We start from the raw sequence: 23,286 nt of genomic DNA, 5'->3' as shown, positions 1-23,286 counted from the left end.
AAACAGTGCCCTTAATCAAAAAATCTGTTTAGTAGGGTAGAGTAGTCATCAATGAAACACGGGGAACAATGATAAAATGGCTTTAACATGAGGCATGAGTTAAAAATTGGTAAAGTTTTGGAGCTTTGGTGTCTTCAGAAGAGTTGTTGCAAATGGGAATGGGCAACTTTTGGTTTGGTTCAAAATCAGGGTGGTTCACGATAAAGGTGAATGATAGTTGTTGGGTTTGAAAATCCAAGCAACTTTGACAACAAAATTTCATCTTGCAACCTATTTTAAGGTTGTCGAAAAATCGATTTTTGGTAATATTTTGGGTTTTTATGTGAAATAATCATAGAAACCCAAAATATTACTAAAAATCGATTTTTCGACAATTTGGCTCAATTCTGAGTGCAGATTCAGATTCAGCGGGCAAAATTACATGGACAAACATTTAGTTTATCAATTTTCGAATTTCGTTAGGGTGGTCCACACTTTTACCTTGAAAATTAGACATTTCAAAATGAAGATATCTCGAGTATAAAGAAAAATACCCCTAGGATTTTTTCAGCGTTTATAGTGCTAGATCTTCTCTTTCGAATGCAACCTGGCGCTAAAAATTTGGCTTGCGCCTTTTTGAGATACGAGTCGTAAGTCCAAATTGACTTGTCAAAATATAAAAATATTAGTTCTAAAAGTTAGTTATCTAAAAGTTCCCCAAAAATCACTTTTCTCTAAAACTTTACCCTGAATTGCTACGTACAAAAAACGGATTTTTGAAGGTTCACTCAGATACTTTCCCTAAATTTGGTCGTAGGAGGCGTAGATTGGGAGATAAAATTTTCCTGGTTTGGATTGGCAAGCCCAACAACTTTCTAGAAAACAAATAAATCCCAATAACATTCCTGAAAAGTTAGATTTTGAAAATCACCCTGAGGCCGTTACAAATATTATTCAAAGTTTATGTCGCCCCCTTCAAAATTGGTCGGAAAAATCAGGGGGCAAATTTTTTTTGTCCAAGAAACTTCAAAATTTTCATGAAAATAGAAGTCCAACCAACTGAAAACAATCTAAAATGCTTTTTTTTGCATTGAGCATGTTTGAGCTTGTTTAAAAATGTTTAGAATTTTTAAGAAATTCCAATGTCGCAAAAAATAAAATTTACGTCAATACTTAGATATTTTGAAAACTAATGATGGCAAAACAACTGAACAGGTGTATAATGCATTTTAAAACACTTTTTTCATCAAAATGTTGAAACCATGGCTCGTAATTTCAATTTTTATACTTTATTTTTTATTTTTTTGTTGTTGTGTTAAAAATTTGGAGTAGCTTACTGAACCCTAGTACTCAGGTAATTTAAAGCCATCTTGGATTGCTCATTCCCTGAGTACTTTGGGGAGTATTCAAAGGCTTCAGCAACTCCAAATTAATAAAACTTGACCTATTGACTACCTGTTACATTTCTGTACAAAAATTTCCAATATTCTAGCTTCGCCATCTTGAACTGCACATTCCCAGAATACTTTGGAGTATTCGAGAGGACGCATCCAAGTTCAGCGAACCCAAATTAGTTAAATTTGACTAGATGATTGAGCTTAATGGTGGTTTTTCCATTCAGCCGCCATATTTGACGCCATCTTGAATGTCTCGCTTCCCTTTAAGACTCGGTAAAATCAACAGGCAAATTTGGATTCAAGGGGGTCGATTTAGTCTAGATCGATCAAAAATTGGCCTGTACCACGATTTGCTTCTAGACACGAGAAATGATCACCTTTTTTTTTGAATTCGTGCCTTGACCAAAAAATTTGAGTGACGGGACAACGCAAACTTGCGTCAGTCGAAACTCTGGTTCCTTTTGACCAATTTTCGATTTCTAAGAAGCATTTTAGCATTTTTTTTTGGATACGAAAAGAATCCGAAATATGATGAAAATTCGATTTCAAGAACCAGTGCAAATTAAACAGTTAAATTTTTCGTGACGGGACAACGCTTCCATATTCCCTTCTTTTTAAATGTCCTTTCTAATTGTACACCTACAAAATTTGCTTTTTTCAATAAGAGGGCTTAAAAAAGAGTTACAATTCTTTAAAATTTCCTTTTGAATAATTAATTCATATCTGAATGCCATCCAATAATTTTAGCATTTTTTATGTTGGCAAAACTAAAAATTTCCAGCATTGATACATTTTACAGCTTCTGCCCACAGATATGTTTCGAAATACTTGGAAAACATGTAAAATTATCAGATTCATCCGAAGTTTGATTTGAAAAAAATGAATGCTTGGTAAACAACAGCCAAGAATCTGTCTTTTATAGAAAGAAAATGCAACAAAAACTCATTATAAAATGATGATGAAAAAACTACAAAAATCATTGCAAGTTGAAAACCAAAAGTGTCTCATTGATGACTACGCTACCCTATTCGTCGATTGCAAATTTGATTTTACATAATAAACAGATGTCAATAATTTGTTTGACTAAAGTTTTTTTTTCAAAAAATCATTTTTTTAAATCAAAACAGGCTTAAAAGCTGCGGTTTTCTGTCCCCTAAAACATATCAGAAAATTACAAAAAAAAAATGAAACTTCGGCAAATAAAATTTCCGTGTACCTATTGTTTTGAACAGCCCTAATCAATACCTACAACTTTGCCAAAGACACAAAATCGATCAGAAAATTCTTTCAAATGTTACCATTTTTGTTGCCAAAATTGTGTGGAAACTTGTATGGGTGAACAAATTTTACAAAATGGCTGCTTTGCACATAGGAAAGGCCCGCACAACGTTTGAACCAAATCAAAAAATATAAATTGTAAAATCCATTTCCGGTTTGGGTGGAAAATTGCAGAGTGGAGAATCGTGTCGAATTTGGAAGCTAATAATTTGTTGAGAAAAAATCCTAAAACAGTGGCCACTATTGACTATAATATACTATATTTTCCATACTTGGTCTGTTTGTTGATGAATTTGCGTAACGTCCATCTTCACAAATACAGTCGACTCTCTGGCTGTCGATCTTCTCGATATCAATAATTCTCCATCTATCGATGAATTCTTCAGTCCCTTCAATCTGCATACTTCAATTATCTTCATTCCTCGATATTTTCTCTTGCTTGAAGGATCTCTTCCTCGACGGTCCCTTGGATTCTGTTTGCTTTAAAAATCTCTTCCGGTTGTCAATAATTTCACTTTCTCATGGCTTGCATGGACATTTTTCTTGGCGAAACGAAGCTTTGAAGGGTGTTTGACATTAGTTTGTTTTTGTTTGATGGACGTTGCCATGATTCTCTCCCATAGCTGGGTATCAAGAAAAAAATATTTTCAATCGAGTCTTCATTTTGCATCGTTCTGTAAACTGATGATTCTCTTCCTCGACGGTCCCTTGGATATTGACTGCCAGAGAGTCGACTGGTTGAGGGAGTTGAGCACCACCCGTCCTCATGCCTACCTGCTAGTGACAGCTACGCCTCGCAGTAGGCGCGCGGTGGTGATGTTGGTGAGTAGGTATGTCACCAATGCAGTTTACAACACACACATTTAAACGCAACCAATCCCCGTCCCACCCACCTCCGTGTCGGTCGGAACCATAAACAAATGCCATAATAAAGGCAATAAATAATCGCCAAACGATTGCTGCTCGGCGGAATAACTATGGCTCGTTGTGCAGTTGTGGCAGCTTGACGGAAGTGGCAACTTTGTCGTTTTGATAAAATTTGGAAACGTCAAAATTGCAATCTGTCTTTGTTTTTTTTTAGGGGAGATGAAATTCAGATGTGTGACTTTTTTTCGGAATGAAATAATACAAATCGATTTGTGACAGCTACGAATGACTCCGACGAGCCTGTTGAGGCTTGTCGGACATGTTCGTCCACGGAGAGGGGGAAAATTGTTTAAACTGATAACGTTCTCAATGATGATGATTTCTATGGTAAGTATTCGCGCACACACACAAATTCATTCAGACAGAGACTAACACGTGAAATTTTTGTTCGAAAGGAACTTGGACAGCTTCACCGCTGGGTCGATCGCAGAATTCGGATTAGTCTTGCACGCACGGTAGACACGAGCGAACGTCGTTCGGCAAATTATCGGCTCCCGACTTTTGGATCGCGACTGCTGCCTCTCTTATCAATCATTTCTGTTCTGTTCGGGACTGTTTTGTGTGTCTGTGCAGCTGTCGGAACGCCGCCGTAGACAGAGTCGTCGCGTGTGCAGAGTTCGATTTTCGAGCAATGCCGCTAATCGGCGGTGATTAGTGCCCGTACGGTAAAAGTGATTGACGAGCGGTTTTTAATCCAAGAGTGCCTCGACTTTATCGCATTGCGGGGTAATTTGCAAACCCCCCTTAAAAATAATCAAATCGATATAATCAAAGTCTCAGTGTGCCATGAGCTACCTCCAGAAGCACGCGCCTCCGCCGTTGGACATTGAATCGCCGGGAACGCGCGATGACCAGAAGTTGCTGGGGAGTCCGTTCGACAAGCTGGCGCCGATGATCATCGGGGGTCACGATCCCGGATACAACAGGGCGGGAAATGGCATGCAGCAGCAGCAGGGAAGTCCGGTTTCGCCGACCTCGCCGCTAGTGTACTGTCCCCGGTCGCCGTCGCTCGGAAGGAAGTGAGTCTTTTAAGGGGTTGTGGGAGGGAGTGGGGACGCGGGGTTGTTTGTGGCAAAGTTTTAGACTTAAAAATACTTTATCTATAGAAATAAGATCTTTAGCAATTTTTCCAGAGTTTTTTTTCTAAGTATGGGCGAAAAAATTTTTTTTTGCCAGAAAAGAAAGTTTTTGCGGTGATATAAATTGGAATTCCATAATAGTTTGAAATATTTTTAAACGAGCCCAAGCATGCTAAATATGATTATCAATTTCTAAATCGGGCATCGTCAAGCTCACGGAATATGTTTTGAGTGTCTTCACCTCAAATTTCAGCTTATTTGGTCCATTCAAACGCGAGATACCGTGGCACCCGTAGATCAACTCGGAATTTCTAGAAAAAAACGCTCAGAAAGTTTGACAGTTCGCTTTGGGCATGGTAAAATGTCAAGCTTAAATCGTTTGTGACTCACATTTGGTGTCTTCGGCAACGAAAAAAAGGGTAACACGAAAAAAATTGGCGATTTTTTAACTAACTTTTTTTACAAAAAAAAAAACGGTCTCCCTAAATCTGTTTTTTATATGTTTTAGAGGACAAAACCCCGCATCTTTTTAGTCATTCAGAAGTAAGGACCAACATTTTGCCGACGAGTTATGATTTGTTTAAAAAAAAATGCCTGTATTTCATGCCTAAATGGGAGACACTGGCTATAATCGAATGAAGAATCATGCAAATATCAAAAAAATATAGTGTTTTGGAATCGGGATGTTGGCTAGCATAATAATTATAGTTACATGATTTCTTTTACGAAAATTCGTTTTATCCTGTATTTTGAAAATGCAATATTTCACTCTAAAAAATCTCAAAATTTTAGTTATGTTATTCCAATATGGGTATCAGAAAATCGTGTTTTTGTTATACATTTTGAATGTCATACATTTTTTTTGAAAATACTGAAAATTTTCACAAAACTACGTATTTTGGGAAAAATACTAAAAATTTAAGTTTTTTGCAATATTGGTTTCAAATGATTGGGATTTTTTCATACATTTCGTATGTGAAAACAATATTTTTTGAAAATACTCCACATTTTCACAAAACTACGTATTTTCGGAAAATAATCAAAATTTCAGTTTTTTGCAACAAGGGTATTCAAAGATCGGGACTTTTTCATACATTTGGAATAAAAAAAAACATTTTTTTAAATACTTATTTTTTTTTACAAAACTACGTATTTTTGAAAATGCATTCAAAATTTCAGTTTATCACATTATGGGTATCAAACGATCGGAATTGTTTAATTTATTTCAAATATAATAACAACCTTTTTTGAAAATACTCAAAATTTTCAGAAAATTGTGTATTATAAAAAACTCAAAATTACAGTTGGGAAACAAATGATCGGTTTTTTTTTTAATTTCGAATGTAATAAATTGTAAATCTTTGAAATGGTTTGTTTTTTTTTTAACTAGGCCATTGCAAATATTTTTCAAAGTTTATGTCACCCCCCCTCCCCCTTCAAAATTGGTCCGAAAAATCAGGGGGCAAAAAATATTTTTCCAAAAAAATATCAAAATTTCAATGGAAATAGAAGTCTAATCAACTGAGAACTTAAATGCCTTTTTCTGTATTGATAATCATATTTAACATGTTTGGACTCGTTTAAAAATATTTTGAACTTTTATGAAATCACAATGTACAGCACCGCAAACTTTTTTTCTCGCAAAAATAAAATTTTCGTGAGTATTTAGAAATTATGGAAATCAATGATTGCAAAACAACTGGACAGGTGTATGATGCATTTTAAAACACTTTTTTTTATTCATATGTTGACACCGTAACCTGTTATTTCATTTTTTAGCTTTTTTTTTATTTTGTTGATCCCCACCCCCCTCGACTTTGATCAAAGACGAGGGACATAAACTTCAAAAATATTTGCATAATATTTGCAACGGCCTTACGTACTTTTGTAAAATTTTTAGTGCAATTATAGCTTTCGAAATTTATTAAAATACCCATTTTGTAAAAAACTGGAATTTTGAACAATTTTCGAAAATAGGTGGTTTGGCGAAAAATATGAGTACTGAGTCATTTTTTTTTTCATAGATTTCGAAATGTATGAAAAGATCCTGAGCGTTGGTTATTCATATTGTAAAAAACTGAAATTTTCAGTTTCGTGAAAATTTTGAGTATTTTCAAAAGAACACTATTTTTGAAATTTGAAATCGCAATCATTTGAAACTTTGAGTATTTTTTTTTTTCAAAAATACGTAGTCTTGTTATTTTTTTTTAGTATTTTCAAAAATTGTTGTTATTTTATTCCAAATGTATAAAAAATTCCGATCATTTGATACCCACAATGTGAAACAATATATTTTTTAGTTTTTTTTTTTCAAAAATGCGTAAACAACCGTCCATTTTCAAATGTCGATATCTCTGCAACTAATGGTCCGATCTTCAATGTTATATTATGAAACATTCGTGATATTTTTTGATTTGCGATCAAATGAAATACTTTTAAAAGCTTTTATTTTTTGTTATGCTCTTTTTGAACAGGTTGAGGGTTAAAACCTAAACAGGAAGTTATTTTTCTTCAAAAACAGCTTTTCCACTTGAAACTTGCAGATCAAAACCGCTCCGATTTTTTTTTTAAATTTGGTATGAAAGTTCCTAGTCAAAATAATTTGACCCTTATTTCTTTGTTTAGCGATTTAGTCCTATCCAAATTAGGGTAGTCAAAAATTGCGGTTTTTGACAATTTTGACAAAATTAGCTTAGATTAGATTGGTTCAGCAGTTACGGAGATTTTTTTTTTTTAAGTGCTGAAATTGTCATAAAACATAATTAGTTCTTTTGACATTTTAATTTTATGAAAATATTTGATTTAAATTATTTCAATCCAAAAATTTAAATTACCAATACAGTATGTAAAAAAAGTATTTACACCCCTTGGGCACTATGCACATTTTGTGATGAAACATGTAAACAATTTAATGTTGACATAAACCTAGTACCACGTTTTGTTCAGAAACTCATGCCAAACATTTTGCTGCAAAAAGCTCATGAAAAGATGATTTCTATAAAAAGTTATATAACAAATACTATTACAAAAATAAAAAAGGTGCAAAAAAAGTTTGTACATTTTTCGAAAAATTAACATAAATAAAGTTATTTGTTGACAAATCACCATAAATCCAGTCTCCCAACTCCAAATAGGCATCCTTGACTGATTAAAAAAATAATTTGGATTGAATACAAAGTTTAGAGTTGAGTTGGAGAATTTGAACGGTGTGCGTCGCGGTCATCACGCAGGATTTTCGTTGCCGTTTCCGTCTTTGTTGTCCCCCCGATTGTGTGTGCATTTCGATCCGGGCGGTTTCGCGTTTTCGCATTTTAGTTGGTTTTATCTTTCCACAGCCGGCTGTCTAAGATTAAATCATTTATGCTAAACTCGGCACCAAATAACCGGGAATAGGCTCATCCGCATACTCCGACTGTTTGCCTTGAGAATGCATAATACATCACACCATTAAACAAAATTTATTGATTATTGGGTCGTATCATCATCCTCTATGTTGAATCCTGGCCATTACCCTTACCCACTAACAAAATCCCAAGTAGAAGTAGTTTCCGGCACACGCGGGGGTGTGGATATCGTATAGAACCTACCCTTGGTAGCAGCCTGTGCTAACTAACATTCCCGTCCCATTCCCTCGAGATCTACAAACTGACATGGCGGGCGCCGTTGGTGGCCAACGACTGTTTCCTATTCGCACCGGCCTTAGTTTTGATGATCGTGATGTTTTATCTTTTCAGCGCATTCATGCATGCTGTTGATAAGGGAAACATCATTTGATCGTTGAAGCGTGTGACCGGTTGTGCTGATGGGATATTATGGTCCTGTTCAGCAACGGAGAAGGACAACCATGGGTGGTCTCTCATGCTCATGCTCATGCTCAATTTGGATTGAATATAAAGTTTACAAATTACTTAGTATAAAAGTTTATATAACTCTGGAAATTCTAAATAAAACTTATCTAAACTTAATTTTGCAAACTTTCAATTTAACTAAATGTCAATATATTACCATAGAATTGCTAAATAAACATTCTGGAGTGGGTATAACACCGTTTTGGGGGTCTTTGTATCGCTAGAATAGATTTTTCGTTGGAATTTCGTACCAACCCGGAATTACGTCGTCGGAAAATCCGCCGGCATTCGAACCGGTCCACAATTAACAAGTCAACCTAGGGGAAATATGCCCATTCTAATCACTCTAAGCCGTTCGACCAATTCTCATCACTTTTCCGTTTTCCGCTATTAAATCAACATTTTCAGATGTTTCAACAATGGAGAGTTGCTTGCTCACTTTTATATGAGCTATTTATTACTTTGGAAGAGTCAAAAACTCTTTAGGAAAGCTGTAATTCATTATCAAAGTGCTGATAGGCCGATAATAGAAATAGGCTGAGAAAGGGTATAGTTCCCCTATGTGGCATCGGAAAGGGCATAAAATTTCCGATCTTTTGATACCCAGACATCTAGGTTTTCTATAAAACCCACGTTTTTAAATACCTAGGCAAAAACGTTGTTATGGTTTCGTTAGAGCAATCTGCCAAAAATGTATGGAATTTCGTAATTTTTGTTCTCGTGGATCAAACTTACTTTTTGCCCAGGTATTTAAAAACGTGGGTTTTATAGAAAACCTAGATGTATGGGTATCAAAAGATCGGAAATTTTATGCCCTTTCCGATGCCACATAGGTTAACTTGTGAATTGTGGACCGGTTCGGATGCCGGCGGATTTTTCGACGACGTAATTCCGGGTTGGTACGAAATTCCAACGAAAAATCTATTCTAGCGATACAAAGACCCCCAAAACGGTGTTATACCCACTCCAAAATGTTTATTTAGCAATTCTATGGTAATATATTGACATTTAGTTAAATTGAAAGTTTGCAAAATTAAGTTTAGATAAGTTTTATATAGAATTTCCAGAATTATATAAACTTTTATACTAAGTATTTAGTAAACTTTATATTCAATCCAAATTATTTTTTTAATCAGTCAAGGATGCCTATTTGGAGTTGGGAGACTGGATTTATGGTGATTTGTCAACAAATAACTTTATTTATGTTAATTTTTCGAAAGGTGTACAAACTTTTTTTGCACCTTTTTTATTTTTGTAATAGTATTTGTTATATAACTTTTTATAGAAAACATCTTTTCATGAGCTTTTTGCAGCAAAATGTTTGGCATGAGTTTCTGAACAAAACGTAGTACTAGGTTTATGTCAACATTAAATTGTTTACATGTTTCATCACAAAATGTGCATAGTGCCCAAGGGGTGTAAATACTTTTTTTACATACTGTACATCTAAACAGCAGTTCCTAATGGAAGTTGAAGAAATAAAAATAAAAGTGCTTCGATTTGGCTTAAAATGGGAGTGGAGGTTTTGCCTGAAATAATTCGACCCGTATTTTTTGTTTGAATATTCGGGATGCCTAATATAGGCCATCGTTGAAAAAAAATCATTTTTTGGAGCCCTGGTAAAGAATATCGCCCATTTTTCAGCATGTTACGAAAAATTGCCCAGCCGGCATTTGATGTTTTCGTATGACTTTTTCAAATGTTAGGTTAGATTTTTGAAACTCCAATTTTTTTTTCTTAAAAGTCAAATTTATTGTTTTCCATTCGCGCTCAAGACAGCTAAAATCGGATAAAATAGAGAGAAGTTTTTTTTTTAAACTGACATTTGTGAAAATCCACGAAAATGGCAATTTTCCAGACCACCCTAACATGGCGTAGATCACCCTAATAGCCAAACAAAATAATATCGGTCTTGTTATTTCGTCCAAAGAACCCTTGCTCCAATTTCGGGCCAAATCGAAGCATTTTTCTGTAATTTTGATATGAGACTGCTGTTTATTTATATTTTATTTATTTTATAATGTGCAGTAGTTTATTATAATTTATTTTTCAATCGTTCTATAAAGAAAATGGACAGAATTCTATGATTTCCTAACAACATTTTTACCCATTATTAAAGAAATCAGTCCGAGGCTATCAAAAAGTAATCAATTCTGCAAATATTATCCAATATTTTATGTGTTCCTACATTGACAACCAATCAAAGCAAGCAGATTCATCTGGAAATGACATCTTTCAGGTTGTGCTAAAATCAAGTCAGCCGTGTCTGCCCGCTGATTCACAAACGATCGCGAAAAATGCAGCAAAATCGGACCGGTTTTTGGCTTGTTGTGTAAACAACTTTTGAATACAAACAGTCAATTTTTCTGGCAACCCTTCCAAACACCACCACACTATGGGGTATTTCCATATAAGCGAGCGGCCAAAAATATTATTTTGCTTTTTTGTGTTGTTTGTACTTAGTATAATGAAAACAAATGAATTTTGATATTTTTCCAAAAAAAAAGGTTTAATTTTCGATTTTTTTCATATATTTGAGGCCACATGCATTAAAGTGGTGAATTTTAATATTCTTGCTCTGTCTATTTGATGCACGGAATGGCGGTTTATGCTATGTAAAAGTTTCTGATTTACGTTCAATCTCCCTCCCCTTTTTCTTGAGTTAAAATCCACCTCTCTTTGAAGACCCCCCCCCCCTCCCTCTCCAATTAAAATTTGATTTTTGCGGTGTTTTAGAATTTTAGGCGGTTTATTTTATGGAACATTGTATGGATTCTCGTCCATGTTTTTTGTTGATCCACTTGCAAAATTCACGTTTTCCACGATAAATTCTTCTAAATCAAAATCACTATGTAACCGATTGTCGTTTCATTACTTAAAATATGAACTTCTTCTATGGGCTTTTGTATACCTCGTTTTGAAACTACAGAACAGCATGCGTAGTTTTTCCTCTGTGGTTTTTCCCCGAGTTGATCATGTGATGGTTCTGCAATGTTGTAATTCTTACAAATATACTCGAAAACAGTTCTCATGTTTTCAGAATAGTGCTTCGTTATATCGTACAGGGACACTACGGTATTATTATCCATACTTTCAAAAGAACAAAACAACGAACTGATATGAATATTCGACGAATCGTTACTGTAAAATACTTTGAATAGGAATTTCTAATTTTATTAAACGTACCTAAGTGAGCATGAGCATGAGCATGAGCATGAGCATGGTTGACTGCCAATGAGCTGCTACTCCGTTATTGACAGATCAGCTGAAGTTAAACAATGAATCAAAAATGATCAGTGGGAGCCAACCATCCGTTCACTGTTTAACCTCTGAAGATCCCTACTTTATTAGTCAATACCGGCGCCCTCCCAAGAAGCCTGCAGTTCAACGAAAGGGAGGAATGTTAGTCCGATAGTTGAAGTTGCAGACTCATCAAGCACACAGTTTTTCGCTATATACTTGTTGATACCGCTTGAGACCGTTGAATCCACAGCATCTCCTTCAAGCATCACGTGATTATTTTTTGGGTTAGTAGGATAAGGTATTGGCTTTTCGATGCCTCCCGAGCTACGATGCTATGGGGAGGACTTTCATAACAGACCCGTCGGCGAGCCTTCCGAGCAACGATGCTATGGGAAGGTCTTTTTGGTTAACACACAAAGTCACTCACACACAATTATTTCACTCCACTATTAATTAATCCAAAATGTCAGTGCGTCTTTCGATTTTTATATAGAAATGGCTTTTTCACCATTAAAAATAAAACCTTATTCAAAACATTATACACAATTTACCCGACGCCGTGCCTTCCGATCAACGATGATATAGGAAGGGCTTTGAAAATGACAAAACAATTAATTAAGATCTCAAAAAAAATCACAAAAAAACACCAATTACTCAACGAAAATTACGTTCAAGACACAAATAATTCAGTAAGTCATGCTATTATTCGATCACCACAATCACTCACCCCTAACGAACAGCGACACAACAGCACACAAAAAAAAATAACCTGCATAATCATGATTTCGCGTCCCCACTTCCAGCGCACCAATGATGCTATTATTCGATTACCACAATCACTCACCCCATACTAATCACAGCGACACAAAAGTAATGAAAATGAGCATGCAAAAACAAGACAACGCGTCCCCGTGGTCAGCGCACTTATCTAATTTTATTAAACGTACCTAAGTACCAACAAAGTCATGAATATCAAATCAATTTCAAAACATACATAGCAGGTACGTCATTTCTGCCTCCGCAGGTAAATAATGCGATTTTCACCAAGCGTATACGCGAAATCATTAATTTTTTTGCATGAATCAAAATGTTCAAAATGGCATAACTCAAAAAGTGCACATAAGTGCACTTTGAAATTTGGAGACAAGTTAGGACATGGTTCAAATTTTAGGCTGCAAAATTTTCAGATCACACAAATGCACACAAAAAAGTACTTCATTAGCAAAGTTGAAAAAAAACTAAATTTTGAATAAAAATCCATCTTTTTTGATTTTTATTTTATTTTTAGCCTGTAAAAGTGTGTTTTGTAAAATGTTATTGAAAAGTTGAATCAATTACCTTTCTGAATATATATAATGATGCAGGAAAAAATACATAAACAGCTACACAGTACAACTATGAAAAATATTCATTTTTTTGTCAAAAAACATGTTTTTTCTTACCATTTTCGCCTTTGAAGGTCTGCAATTCAGTGAATTTTGAACCTACAACTTTCAAACTCCTGATTTTTCTTAGTTAGAATGTTTATTTTCGAAAAAAATACCAAAAAAATAATTAGAGTATGTCGGTTTTTCGATTTATGGCCGCCTGAAACCCCATAGTGCACCACGGCCTGCTGCGAAAACACTTGGATTGTGGTCGAAAGTGGTCGCGAGTCGATAGAGAAGAGCTGTTATCAGAGCGAGGCCTTCAGCGTCTTATCGATTGGCTGTTGCTGTTGAATTGTTGGGATTTTGGTCGTTGCTCCTGGAATTTAAGCATGGAAACGTGAGCTGCCCCATCAATTTGATCGACGATCTTGTTGTTTTTGATAATAGTATTACTCAGTGTTCAGTAGTCGCCTTGTTGTAGTGTAAGTAATTTTACATTATGTTGGACGGTGTACTTTGCTCGATTTTTTGCATCATCATGGTATGGGCGATGAATCATTGCAATTTTCAAAATCTCGAGAAAAGATAGTTAAAAACGGCGCACACCACCGCACAGAAGCGGTCCGCGTGGGCGGAAAGCTCGTTGGCGGTAAAGTCCACAATCCCGTAGCAGGTCAGGCCCAGCTGGCGCCGGTGCGAGTTTCGCATGGCCCGCATCACCAGCGCGATCATCGGCCGGAACCGGCAGGCGAACGGGGGCTCCGCCTCCAGCTCCTGCTCCCAGTTGATGCCGTTGATGACCTGGCCGATGGAGCGGTTCTGGAAGTTGAAGAAGTTTTTTTTTAGTTGAATGTTTTTTGTCAGATCTTCAAAACGCACCTTATCAATCAGATGTGCCCCCAGCCCGGTCAGGATCCAGAACTCGAATGGCACCATCCGTAGATAGTTCTGGATGTCGATCGATTCCGTCAAACAGAAAAAGACGAACTCGTAGATCATTTTCAGCATTGCCGCGTAGTACGCCGCTAGAAAGGTACCATTCAGCGGAGAACTTGCCACGTCCACGGTTTCCAGCAGTTGCTGGTGACGCTGGAGACAGGTTTGAAACTCTTCGTGCAGGTGCATCCAGTAAAAGTGCTTTTCCATGCGGCGCCGATGGTTCAGCGTTCCGGACACGCGTTCCAGCCGGGCTGCGGTTCGAGCTTTGGTTCGATCCAACAGTTCCTTGTACTGCTTGACGATGCTGCCTAACTGGTTGATGAGTCCTTTGAGGATCAGGTAGATGGTGATGTTGTTCGCAAGTACCGTACAAGTAATACAAATCGGCATGACGTAGCGGTAGATGTTCTCACAAACCATGTGCAAAGTGACACTAAAGTCACTCAACTTCAACGGAAAGTCCAAACTGTTGTACCTGACGAATGTCTTCCTCGCCATTGGACCAAACAGCACAATCAAACTAAATATTCGAACAATTCCAAAAGAGTTCTGCCTTCCATGTTCCAAATTGACAAACCTCCGAACAACCACAATCGATTCGTAATTCCGCACAACGATCCCAGCTCGTACCACCGTCCACACCCCTTCAATCACCACGTGGACGCTTTGCATGGTTACTTCCGGATTCTCATCCCGGACCACATCCGCAACCAGTTGCCACGTCATCACGAGCAACCCCACCAGCACCACCGCACGGTACACCGCCCAGCAAAAGCGCAGCCCACGCGAGCCCGCACCGCCCAGTCGAAGCCCACCGACGGCCATCAAGTAGTCCACGCCGAAGAAGTAGTCCGGGAAGTTGCTGAGCTGGCGGCACAGCCTGCTTGGAACCAGGTCCGACCAGGGCATTGTGGGGATTTGTACTGGGAGAAGTTTCGGGGTTTCGTTGTTGCAAAAATGAAAATCGATGTCTCTGTGGGACGTTTTAATAATTTAGGACTTTTCGGCTTTTGCAAAGTGTAAAGCTGCGTAAGGACGTATGCAACGGTTCTCACGGGGCGCTGGAAGTGGTGTTTGGAACTAGCAATTTGTTTGTCACATCAAAGGAGGCTATTTAACCGGCTTTAACGTGTAGTTATGAAAGTGGGTTAAGGTGGTTTGGGCGAACGAAGGATTGTTACTTGCTGTGATGTTTTAATATTTTATTTTTGTACGTATTATTTTATTTGGAAAATGTCATTTTGCTTCTCTGTCCAACAATTCTGCAATTCTGATATTTGGCAATTTAAAAGACGGGCTCTTTGTTTTTTGATGATTTTTTCCGATTTTATAGGATTTTTCTTCTGAAAGGAAGCTGAACATCTATGGATTCATGTACATCCCCGGGCAGGTGGGAATAACAGGGAGAATACTATTTCAATCACAAATCGGCAACTATCCCAAATTTTGTTTTTTTTGTTTGTTTGTTTGTTTATTTATTAAATATAGCAGCGTAAGGCTTACACCTTTTTAAATTGCTACCTCCGGTGTCATTACGTTTAAAATACAATTAAAAAGAAAACTACACTAAATTAACGGATTCTCCACAGGATGATGTCGTGCTTATGGAATCCATGCAAAATGGTTTGATAACAAGTTATGTTATCATAACAAAGTTTGTCATTAAATCTTCTTGTCCCGTCGATTTAGTAATAACAAATTGTGTTACCATAACAAATTTTGCTATTGATTGAATTTTTTGAATAAAATATAATACAATTTTATGTTATTTCGATCATGTTTTGTTATCCGTTTGCTATATTTTTTTGTTATTGGTTTGTTATTACAAGAAAAAAAAATTTACTCCAGAAAATTCCTTCCTTCGGCTGGAATTTGTTATAGATTTATCCGGGGGTCATTCTCAAATTCCGTTGCCAAAAATTTTCTCATACGCGTGCCCCCTACTGTCAGAACCTGGTACCGCCAGTGTTCCTCATGTAAATTGGCCGTCTATGAGTCCAATTTTGTGTGAAAGGATTTTTTCGCTGAAATAGAATTCATGTACAAATGTTAAATTAAGTCGTCTATTTCATAGAAGTTTAAAAAAATTGTCCATGAATTCCCATTCAACATTTCTGCTTGCCAGGGATGGAATAATCACAAAAAATCAATTTCGCTTGCGAACTTTCTTCACCCGCGAAAGAGAGAGGAGGCAAATCACGCAAGAGAAAATCGCTCCCGAAGTTCTCCAAGAAAATCAATCTGTTGATGATTTTTTGTGAATTTCCTTGTCAGCACTTCTTAATAATATTTATTTCACTTTGTTTACACACATTGCCCATCTACAAAATGTGACAGGTCATTTTTCGACGTGTGACGTTACACTTGCAAGTAGAGCGTCCAATTTCCCGTCCCGGGAATTCCCGGGATTTCCCGGAAAAAAATATTTTCCGTTTCCCGGGAAATTTGTAAATTTCCCGGGAATTCCCGAAATACAAGCAGAAGTATACATTTTCCTACCTTTTCGGCACCAATGTTTTGAAATTATACAAAAAATAATAATTGGAGATTTGATTTTTTTTTATTTCCATTTACTGTTCATATTAACTAATCAGCTTGTCTGTAAATCTCATGCCAAGGTTTAATTCAGATAATATTTATTTCTGAAGCATTAAGAATATTGTTTGCTTATATGTTGAACAACAAAACTTACGCTGTTATGGAATGAATATAAACTATTTTATTTTTGACAACCTTTTTCAATGTTTTTTTGTAATATCATTTGAAAATAAGATATTTACTAGGGTGGGTACGTTTGTCAAAAAGTTCTCGGATCAAGTTTTAGCATGGTTCCCCTTGTAGGGCATGCCCATAGGGACTTTCATGCCAAATATCAGCTCATTTGATTGTAAACTGGCTGCGCGCATGAGGGTTGAAGTTTACATGGGAATTACTATGGGAAATTGGAACTTTTTGTTCAAACACTCCTACAGGTTTGGGAAAATCACGCGCCAACTTCTGGTATAGTCAGGCCTAAGGGGAATGGTGTGGAGAACACTTTTCCCGAAGAGAGCATATGGATTCGTTGTCCCTAGACCTGGCGCATCGGCAATTAATCTGATGTCTCCGGAATCAACGGTTTTCCCTGAAAAAGCATCAATTTTTTCTTAGCATGCTATGAAAGCTTAATGAACACCGCGACGCCATGCGTCAGGCAGCTACCACGTGGCTTGAATATTCCAGCCGTTTCTCACCCACTTGGTAGCTGCCTGACGTATGGCGTCGCGGTGTTCATTAAGCTTTCATAGCATGCTAAGAAAAAATTGATGCTTTTTCAGGGAAAACCGTTGATTCCGGAGACATCAGATTAATTGCCGATGCGCCAGGTCTAGGGACAACGAATCCATATGCTCTCTTCGGGAAAAGTGTTCTCCACACCATTCCCCTTAGGCCTGACTATACCAGAAGTTGGCGCGTGATTTTCCCAAACCTGTAGGAGCGTTTGAACAAAAAGTTCCAATTTCCCATAGTAATTCCCATGTAAACTTCAACCCTCATGCGCGCAGCCAGTTTACAACCAAATGAGCTGATATTTGGCATGAAAGTCCCTATGGGCATGCCCTACAAGGGGAACCATGCTAAAACTTGATCCGAGAACTTTTTGAAAAACGTACCCACCCTAATATTTACATCTTCCGGCCAAGATCAACATTGAGATTTGTTTGATTTTTTTTTACCTTGAACATGTTGGATGGAAATTGAACTGATATAATTAAATTTTTAAAAATGGTTTGTGTAAGAAAAATTTATTTCTAAGTATTCGAGAAATTACAGATTGAACTAATAAATTTATGAAGCACGTGAGCTACCAAGGGCGTAAGAGGGTCATATATGAAAAAATATTGTTGAATTTCAACCACTTTTAAATGCTCAAAATTATTTTAATCTAATTGATTTATTAGGCTGAATACCATATGACTAAAGTCATATCATAAAGCCATGAAAAACCATTGAAAAACAACTTCGTATCAAATTTTCAAGTTAAAAAATAGTGTTTCCAGTTAAAAAGCGCTAGAAATTAGATTTTTAAGGTGAATTCAATGATTATTTATTTATTCACAAGTTGAGTTTTTTGTTTTATTTTTATTTTTATTTTAACTGTATGGTCACTGCGACAAATTTAAAAGCAGTTTTATGGTTGTGGAGCATAGATTTTCACTGTCCAAAAACTTTGATTTAATAAAATCCTTCTCATCAAAAATACTAATAATATTTTCTTTCACTTGGGACGATTTGAAAGATTTCAAAATAAGAAAGTTTATATTTTTTCTCAAAGTTGCATGATTTTTTACAAGCAGTCAAGCCATTAATTCATCCTCACACTCATTTGGACCATTAAAGTTGCTGTTCTATACAATTTCGTTGCAAAAAATTAATCAGAAACAAGATTAGAATAATTTTCGTTAAATTTCAAATTTCCCGGGAATTCCCGGGATTTCCCGGGAAATATGTTGAAAATTTCCCGTTTCCCGGGAATTTTGTAACCCCGGGAAATTAGACGCTCTACTTGCAAGTGTAGTATTGAAAAAGATGATCCGCCGAATAATCAAGATGATGATTTTTTTATATTCTTTTTACCGATCTTTCGTGCGCGAGAGAGGGGAGCTATGCTCCTTTCGGATTTGTTCTCTTGATGAACGTCTAGAGAATTTCTTTTGATGATGATTATTCTATCGCTGCTGCTTGCACAAATGCAACGTCATTTACTAAATTGTAAATTTTTTTGTGAATTTTTTGCCCGATTTTCCAGCAATATTTTAAAAGAAAAATGAAGTTAGTCCCGTTAGTTTGACATTTATGGCGAATGGTATTGTGTCAAAAATCCATGAGGCCAAAAACGAGATGGTACCGTAAAACGGGGTGACTTTGATAGGTTTGCGATTTTTCCGCAAAATTAAGAGTACAATTATAATACGTAAGGAATGGTTTAGAAACATACTGACCGTGGTAAAGAAGTGTTCAAAGTACCTCAAGAAGAAGTTTTCATAAAATGTTGACAAGTTTAAAAAGTTAGTTAACTATAGTTAAGAAAATGTTGATGAAAGTCATTATTTTAAACTTCTCAAAGTGTCATGATTTTCTCAGTGAACATGATTTTTAATCGGAAAACGGAATGCATTTTCGGATTCTTTGGACAATTTTCCACTAAGATAAGGTTAAAAAAGTTTGTAAAAAAATAAATCATATGTGTTTTTGAAACACAATTAAAAAAAATCTCCAAATTTATAGGCAATTTCAGTTGAACAAATATCATGTAAAATGTGAAAACTTGTAATTCGTGCTTCGAATTCAGTATAAAATGCAATATAAATCGATAATTTTACAAACAAAACTAGTTTTAACAAATTTCTGGCCAAATTCCGACTTTTTAACAATTTTACCTAAAATTTATATGTATTTTGCTAAAAAGCTTATAAACTTAGTTAAATAAATATGGACATTGATTTTTTTTTCTTAAAAACTATATTAACTACCTAAGTGATGGTACATTTAGCGGACAAATAAAGTTTGAACATCTTAAATATGATTTTAACAAGAAAAACTATGACTATCAAAGTCACCCCGGAATTAAAACTAAGAATTTTTAACGTAACTATTTTTCTAAACATGATTGAAAAAACTTTTTTCCGAAATAGTGCATGGACTTTGTGTGGTCTACCCCAGTACATGTTTTAAAAATATTAATCTTGAGAAAAACCTTACCTGTTGGAAAATATTCTAAAAACAAATTGAAATCCTATCAAAGTCACCCCGGTTTACGGTACTGTATTTTTTTATATTTTGCCTTCCTCACTGAGGTAAGGCTATAATCCTGCTCTAAAAAAGAACTTTGTATAAAAACGTCGTGGACCCACCTTCATGTATACATATCGACTCAGAATCGAAAACTGAACAAATGCTTGTGTGTATGAGTGTGAGTATGTATGTATTTGACCAACAAACTAGCTCACTGGCTGAACCGATTTGACCCGAACCTGTTGCATTCGACTTGGTTTAGGGTCTCATAGATCGAGTTTTATACAGATTGAAGTTTCGAAGTAGTTCAAAAGTTATGTATAAAAATGTGTTTTCACATATATCCGGATCTCACTTAAATGTATGTAAACTATGTCCGGATCCACCATCCGACCCATCGTTAGTTAGGCAACTGAAAGGTCTTTCCAAAGAGTCCAAAACATTGAAGATCTGGCAACCCTGTCTCGATTTATGGCCACTTAAGTGATATTGATGTATTTTTTGGAAGCCGGATCTCACTTAAATGTATGTAAACTATGTCCGGATCCACCATCAGACCCATCGTTGTTTAGGTTATTAAAAGACCTTTCCAACGAGTCCAAAACATTGAAGATCTGGCAACCCTGTCTCGAGGTATGGCCACTTAAGTGATATTTAAGTACTTTTTTATTCCGGATCTAAAAAATAGATTAAATTTTTGTACAATTCCATCATATCAGCCATTGTTGGCAATAAGTGAGGAAGGCTCCAACCACATAGGTGGATTAAGTTAGTTTTTTTTATTTGTTTTAGGTGACTTAAAAAGGCATATTATCTGCTAGAGTTTAGCACGATACAAATTCTGGTAAGCTATGAGAGTGTCACAACATCGTTACACTCTAAAGGATTATCCTGCAAAGTTACAAAAAACACTAAATTTTAAAACGATAAATTGCATTTAAAAGGTTAAATTAAAACTGCAAACTCTGAAAAAAAATCCCATATTTGTAAGTACGAAAAAATACGCGGAAGTTGTCGATTTTTTATAATTTGGATATATTTTATGAGTTTGGTTCTATTTTATGAAGAACATGTACATCACATTTTCTTTACCTAAATGCCAAGCAAATTTTAACATTGCTAGAAGTATTTTTATAAACGTTCAGGGAAATTTTTAGCTGGTTTGGGTTTATTAAAAAATAATAATTGAACAACAAGGTTGTCTTTTCGCAAAGTTTTCTTTTCGTCAAAGCTTACACTTTTAGAAAACTCATGATTGCAAATCCACTGTACGAATGCATTCTCCCTAACCTTGGCCAGAGCCGAAAGACAAACACTTTGAAGAATAACACTTTTATATGTTTCATAATTTACTTCATACTTGAACACTTTACCTTCCAATGCAATATAGACATTTCACAGGTTGAAATGAGCAATAAAACAAAATATTTATTTCAAAAAAAAAAAAAAAAAATTGATGTGTTTAGACATGCTACAGTCGACTCTCTGGCTGTCGATCTTCTCGATATCAATGTTGCTCAATGTACCGATGAATTCTGCAGTCCCTTCAAACTGCATACTTCGATTGTCTTTTATTCCTCGATATTGTCTCATGCTTGAAGGATCTCTCGACGGTCCCTTGGATTCTATTTGATTTAAACATTGTTTCGGTTGTGAACAATTTCACTTTCTCATGGCTTGCATAGACCTTTTTCTTTGAGAAACGAAGCTTTGAAGGGTGTTTGGCATTTCTTAGTTTTTGTTTGCCAGATGTTGCCATGATTTTCTGTCATAGCTGGTTAGCAAGAAAAAACAAATTTCAATTGGCATTCATAAGCTAAACGACATGCGACACCTAGTGTTGAGTAGCAGAACAGAGCGAAGAATGTCGATTGAAATTGATGCCTTTTGAGGTTATGTATGCGAATTCTGTTTTGTCAAATTCCAGCGTTCAAAACAACTTTTGAGCAAAAATTCGAGGTGATACTTTCTTAACTTTTGATGCTTTTAAACAATTTTTTTCAAAATTATTTTTTTTAAATCTTTTTGATTGTGTTAATTTATAGAGGGCAAAAAGTTTACACTCGTACTACTTGAACTTTTTCTCAAAAGTTGTTCTAGAAGCTGTAACAATTTTAAGTTTGCATTCCTATATAACCGAACATCGAAAATTTGAATCGTCATTCTTCGATGCTTTGCGCCATCTGTCGGAATTATGGAGCTTTTGATCGCAAATCGAGTCTTCAGAGTTGACTGTACAAGCAAAAGGATCCTTTCATGAAAAATTCAAAACGTTGGGAACCATTCCAGATTGTCCAAGGCGTCATGCGTCAATGCAAGTTGACACAAGAAAAATGATCGAAAGGTGTCATAAACCCATAATTTATTCAACCATTTGCAGGATTTTTCCGCTCCAGTTTAGTTTTTTTTTGCGTCGCAATAAAAAAAGATTAATTTGTGTTTTCGGCCTAAGGCCTTGTGCAATCTAACATTTATTTAGTACATTTGACATTTATTGTATTTACAACTCGCAATTTTTTATCAATACTGCTTAAAAGTAAATAAAATTTTTAAATTTCATAACTAGTTACTATCTTATCTCCATTATTTAAGTTAAATTACATATTTAAATTACATCTCGAAACATTTAGACAAAATCGTTGAAAAACGCAAACAACGAGTAGGCCATGTTGAGCAGCTCGTAGAACCGATCCTGGGTGAACTCGAAGAAGCCAAAGCAGTTCAAACGCAAGGGTTGCTGCGCCACCGTCATCACGGTGGCCATGGTCTTTCGAACCGCGCGGTACTCCTCCTGAAACCGATCGTCGTATTCGAGCTTTTCGGGCCAGTCCAGGTTGTACACTTCCCAGCCGATGGATTCGCTCTGGGTGATTATTTTTTTATGTTAGGTTTTTTTTTTAGCTGTTATTTTGTAATTTTGACACTCACCGCCTCGGTAAGCAGGCTCACCATCCGCGTCAGCGAGCAACACTCCAAGGCTGCCCATACGCAGTAGTACAGCGTCTGCAGCGAGAACATCGTGACGCTTTTCATCTGGGACAGGTAGAGGGCTCCACTGGCCAGGTTCAGCGCCGTTGAGTAGTAAACAATCAAAAAGCTGACGTTCAACAGAGGTCTGACCTGGTCCAGCACCGCCAGGAACTCGGCGTGAATTTGGACGCATTTGTTGAACTCGATTTGGGCGAATTTGCAAAAGTTGGATTCGGCCTTCGGCCTGGAAATTTCCACTTCGACGTTGTCGAAAATCGCTGCGAACGTTAGTGCGATGACTTCCACCTCGGCTGTCAATCCGGTGACAACTGTGTAAATGACCAAATAAACCAGAACGATCATCATGGCCACTCCGAATCCCACAAAGTACAAAAATTTCTCGCAAAACTTCTGCAAGAAATGCAGATCAATTTGAAACGGCAACTTCAGGTAATGATGTTGCGATATGTCCAGCGCAAGG

General features: G+C 36.3%; 2 protein-coding genes across 6 annotated transcripts in view; one reads left to right on the top strand and one right to left on the bottom strand.

Annotated features, from left to right (window-relative positions):
- The window catches only part of LOC6051011 (G protein-activated inward rectifier potassium channel 3), a 75,194-nt gene that overhangs the window by 12,357 nt on the left and 39,551 nt on the right, over window positions 1-23,286 (top strand). For 2 of the 4 annotated variants that reach the window (XM_038259200.1, XM_038259204.1), the window contains exon 1: window positions 4,014-4,600. The exons of the other annotated variants lie outside the window; for them this stretch is intronic. In XM_038259200.1, coding sequence (XP_038115128.1) covers window positions 4,368-4,600 — 233 coding nt within the window. In that variant the 5' untranslated portion in view covers window positions 4,014-4,367. Of the gene's footprint in view, window positions 1-4,013; window positions 4,601-23,286 lie in introns of those variants that run through there. 4 annotated transcript variants of the gene reach the window in all.
- Window positions 13,320-14,664, bottom strand: LOC119768680. 2 transcript variants are annotated; one of them, XR_005278143.1, is made up of 3 exons: window positions 14,001-14,664; window positions 13,575-13,940; window positions 13,320-13,497 (listed from the first exon to the last, which is right to left on the bottom strand). XR_005278143.1 is itself a non-coding variant. In XM_038259215.1 (2 exons), the coding sequence occupies exons 1-2, from the start codon at window positions 14,556-14,558 to the stop codon at window positions 13,689-13,691; spliced, it is 810 nt and encodes a 269-aa protein (XP_038115143.1). In that variant the 5' UTR covers window positions 14,559-14,664; the 3' UTR covers window positions 13,320-13,688. The 2 variants fall into 2 exon arrangements, 1 of the variants encoding a protein (XP_038115143.1); XM_038259215.1 differs by having other exon boundaries at window positions 13,320-13,940.

This window comes from Culex quinquefasciatus, chromosome 3, assembly GCF_015732765.1.
Source record: "Culex quinquefasciatus strain JHB chromosome 3, VPISU_Cqui_1.0_pri_paternal, whole genome shotgun sequence".
NCBI classification, from domain to species: Eukaryota; Metazoa; Arthropoda; class Insecta; order Diptera; family Culicidae; genus Culex; species Culex quinquefasciatus.
Note: the sequence above shows the minus strand (reverse complement) of the source record. Positions and strands in the feature narration are given on the sequence as shown.

What these genes read in the sequence shown, in the direction of transcription:
- LOC119768680 (XM_038259215.1), bottom strand. Translation starts at nt 14,558, where the DNA reads ATGGCGAGGAAGACATTCGTCAGGTACAACAGTTTGGACTTTCCGTTG. An exon ending in GGGCACATCTGATTGATAAG is followed by an intron (nt 13,941 to 14,000) that starts GTGCGTTTTGAA and finishes TTCAACTTCCAG; the next exon opens with AACCGCTCCATCGGCCAGGT.